Source organism: Lotus japonicus, chromosome 6 (genome assembly GCF_012489685.1).
Source record: "Lotus japonicus ecotype B-129 chromosome 6, LjGifu_v1.2".
In the NCBI taxonomy this organism is placed as follows: domain Eukaryota; kingdom Viridiplantae; phylum Streptophyta; class Magnoliopsida; order Fabales; family Fabaceae; genus Lotus; species Lotus japonicus.
Window position 1 is genome coordinate 25,976,761 of NC_080046.1, and position 3,509 is coordinate 25,980,269.

The 3,509-nt window shown below is 36.2% G+C and overlaps 1 protein-coding gene across 1 annotated transcript; it reads right to left on the reverse strand.

Moving 5' to 3' along the window:
- Nucleotides 1–1,546: 1,546 nt before the first annotated feature.
- On the reverse strand, nucleotides 1,547–2,116 carry LOC130722498 (uncharacterized). Its single transcript, XM_057573243.1, has one exon. It carries the CDS (start codon nucleotides 2,107–2,109, stop codon nucleotides 1,702–1,704), a length of 408 nt encoding a protein of 135 aa, XP_057429226.1. The 5' UTR covers nucleotides 2,110–2,116; the 3' UTR covers nucleotides 1,547–1,701.
- Nucleotides 2,117–3,509: the final 1,393 nt, after the last annotated feature.

Here is a 3,509-nt window from a genome sequence, read left to right on the forward strand (position 1 = left end):
GAGTCTATCCTCCTTTTGTATGTGTTCTGGTTTGCAAAATAACAATGGTGTGATCAGAAGGTTACTGTTTGATTTAACATATGTGAGCAATATGTATTTATGTAAAAATAATCACTTATATCTTCTTTCACTATCCATTGCTGGAGTTGTCAATACAAAATGATTCAGCTGTTTTATAACTAGCTTTCATTTTTTTAATATTATGACATGGTATCACATCCTCTATCACTATTTAATCTTGTCACTTTCATTTTCTCAATAAAAAATTTAACTCCAATACAAAGTAATTGGTCCTGGGTACTATTCCACGTTTAAAAACTTGTATAAGGGAACTTCTCAGAGATGTCAATATAAACAACTTATATATTTATATCTAAGAACATATTGTTGCTTAACGCCTGCAATTTATTTAAGCTGAAACAGTAGTTAGTTCAAATTTCAATAAATTTGCTTGGTTCCTGAATTTGCTATTTCTTTCTGAACTATAACTGATATATGATGAACAATAAGTGTCATTCCCCCCATTTTCTTTGACCTATTGGAATTTCATTAGCATATCAGGGCTACTCTTTCCTGTTGAACTATAAGATTTGAGTTTCCAATATTTGCAAGTCATAACAAAACACTCAATCATACTTTCCATACACGATGACAGTGAATTTGTAGCTTCATATCTGAGTTACTTTAATCATTAAGGGTTCTGAAGCAACAAATCTGAATGGTTTTATGCTGATCATTTTGCTAGAGATGGCAATGCTACTGTCAAGGTTATCTCTGGATAACATTAGAGTCAAAGCTCAAAGCAGAAGGTTCTATCTAGGGTTTCAAATTGTGGTCCGTTACCGCAATTGTAGCGCAACACAATGTTTTGGAGTCTCTGCATCGAGACTGTGATTGCGGCTGTATCAACCCGCATTTGTTTGCAATTCTGCGCTGCAGCGGCAACCGCAATTTTAAACTCTAGTTCTGTCTATGTTCTAGTCCCTGGGATAACCGTTACTTTAATCAGGGTTGAAAATTTACCTTTCTTCTATTGTCAAGTGTGTTCAGGTATCAAGTAAGCGTAACGTAAATGGATTTTCATCCCAATTCTTAATAAGAGTTACATTGAGCTTTTATCTTGAAGTGAGTGCTAATATCTATTTGGACCAGTGCCATAAGGTATCCAAACATAGCATAAGACATCGGATTTCCTCTAGTCGATCATAAGTTCATAACTTCCCACTTGGATCCATTATATTAACCTTTGGGACTTGTCTAAACTAACTGAACAGTAAATTAGCTTTTAATATATCTAACAATGGGATATAATTGTTTCTTTTCTGACATCCAGCAACAAAAACAGGCTGGTACAAGCTAATTGCAGATATATATAAGTTGTATCCACTATTTATTCTATCTTTTTTATTGTCCTCCGCATAAAATAAGTTTTCTATGTTTAAGATTGAAAATTGGATGAAATTACCAGAGAAAACACACAATTTTCAGGTAATTGCCTAGACAATTAATAAAAGTAAATGACCAAAATTGCCAAAGATAACAAGAGTTCAAACAGTGAAACAGATTGTACCTGTTGGTAACTGATCCAAAATGAATATATATATTATGTTCTGCAGATGCAATGACCTCAAAATGCAAATATTAACTTATACAAGACAAGAATGCATGCATTTGGAAATTAAATAGGTAAATGCAATTGGTTCAGTTCTTTGCAAAGAGGCCTCCAAAGCCACCACCCTTCTTCTTTTGTGGCATTGCCACAGTGTTCTTGCCGCGACCACTGGTGGTACCTCCACTCTTCTCCTCCACCTTCTTGAGGATAGGGTCAGTCTCTAGCAGCTGGTCCTCCTTCTGCATCCCTCCCAAAATCCAATCCAGAATGCTTTTTTCTTCCTTGGCACCACCAGCACCCTTAGCTGCTGTTGCAGCAAACACTGTGGTGGTTGCAGGAGCAAATGACATCATTAGGGAAGCCATCAGCACCAAAGTTACTGAGAAGAATAAAATTTGTGTGTGTAGAGAGAGGTTGAAGAAGATTTGGTGATGTTGGATGGAGGATTGTGGATGCCAAATGCCAATGACATTATATGTCATGTCTTTTGGCTGCATCTCACAGGTGAATGTGAGCCGTTGGATTGGGTTGTGAATGGTGACATGGAAACTCTATACTCTATACCACGAGTCCTCCACAAGGGTCTTATCTTGATTGTTTCTATTTTTTTCCCTTTTTCTTTTGGTACCTAAAATTTTCACAAGGAAGAAAACTATGGCAAGTTAAGGGATTATGATCATCCATTCATCCTCAGCTGGTGAGGCTGTCAATTTGACGTGTGGCTAAACTAGATCCATTGCCTCTAGAACTAGAACACCTTTTTTGGGTTTCTTTTGTCAATTCTTTTTGGGTTTGTATTTTTGCCTTAGTGGCCACATGAAAATGGGCCTATGTAATAGGATGCTCTTTTTAATTAGTGACATTTAGCCCATTAGATAGCCTACTTTTGGACTCAAACAAAAAAGGATAAAGGTAGAGAAAGCTTTGAGGTCGACCAACCACCCTTTTGAAGGTTTTCTCATCTTCTAGGGAGGCTTCCCTTAATAGATGGTTCTCTTCTACATTAGGTGGTTTAACTATCAAAATAAGTGGGTTTATTTTTTCTCCTTTCTTTTAGCCTAGGTTTCTTCCTCTTTTCTTGGCCACCACCATTTTCTTCCACTTCGTCGCCCTTATCTCCACCACGGTTGTCCCCGCCACTGTGTCTTACCATCTCTTCGTGTCTTGCCATCTCTTTCGCGCCTTGCGGCCTCTGTCTCAGCAGCTACCTCCTCTGCCACTGCTACCATGTGTACCCCTGCCCTTTACCACCTTTGTTATCGACTTCGAGATCATCTTCATCTGTGTCGCTTCCACCTTTGCCTTTGTTTCCTCCATTCCCCTCAACTTTCTTTATCTATTTGTTGGGTTGTACATAATTCGACATTTTCTTTTCATGTTCTCAATGTTGTCGGTTTGACGCCATTTGGAGCCGTTGAGGCGGCAATATTGGCTTTGCAAATAGCGACACAATTTGCAACTCTTTTCAAGCCGAATTAGTTGCTAAAATTGGAGCACTGACTAAAAACTACTTCTATATCTTATTAATTATTTGTGAAAATTTTTAGTATAAAATATAAATCTACTTATTTTGTTAAGTTATTTTTAGTAACTTTTGGAAAATCAATTATGTATAGTTGTTTTTTAGATTGAAAAGAATTTTTTATATTTGTAAGCAGATTTTATCTACCGTGGACCTATAAAAGTATGGCTCATATGTTAAAAAGGCTTTTCTGCAAATTAGTTTTATAACATAAAGATCATATTTGTAAATAATATGGACTAAATGTTAGTTGTAAAAACATGGTTTATAAGTGGCCTAGATGATCTACTGTAGAACTGCCATGGTAAACAAATATAATTAAATCTCCAATTTTCCAAAAATCCCTCAAAATAAATAAATTTTTTAACCATAAAC

Coding starts and splice junctions, on each gene's coding strand:
- LOC130722498 (XM_057573243.1), bottom strand. CDS start 2,109: ATGCAGCCAAAAGACATGACATATAATGTCATTGGCATTTGGCATCCA.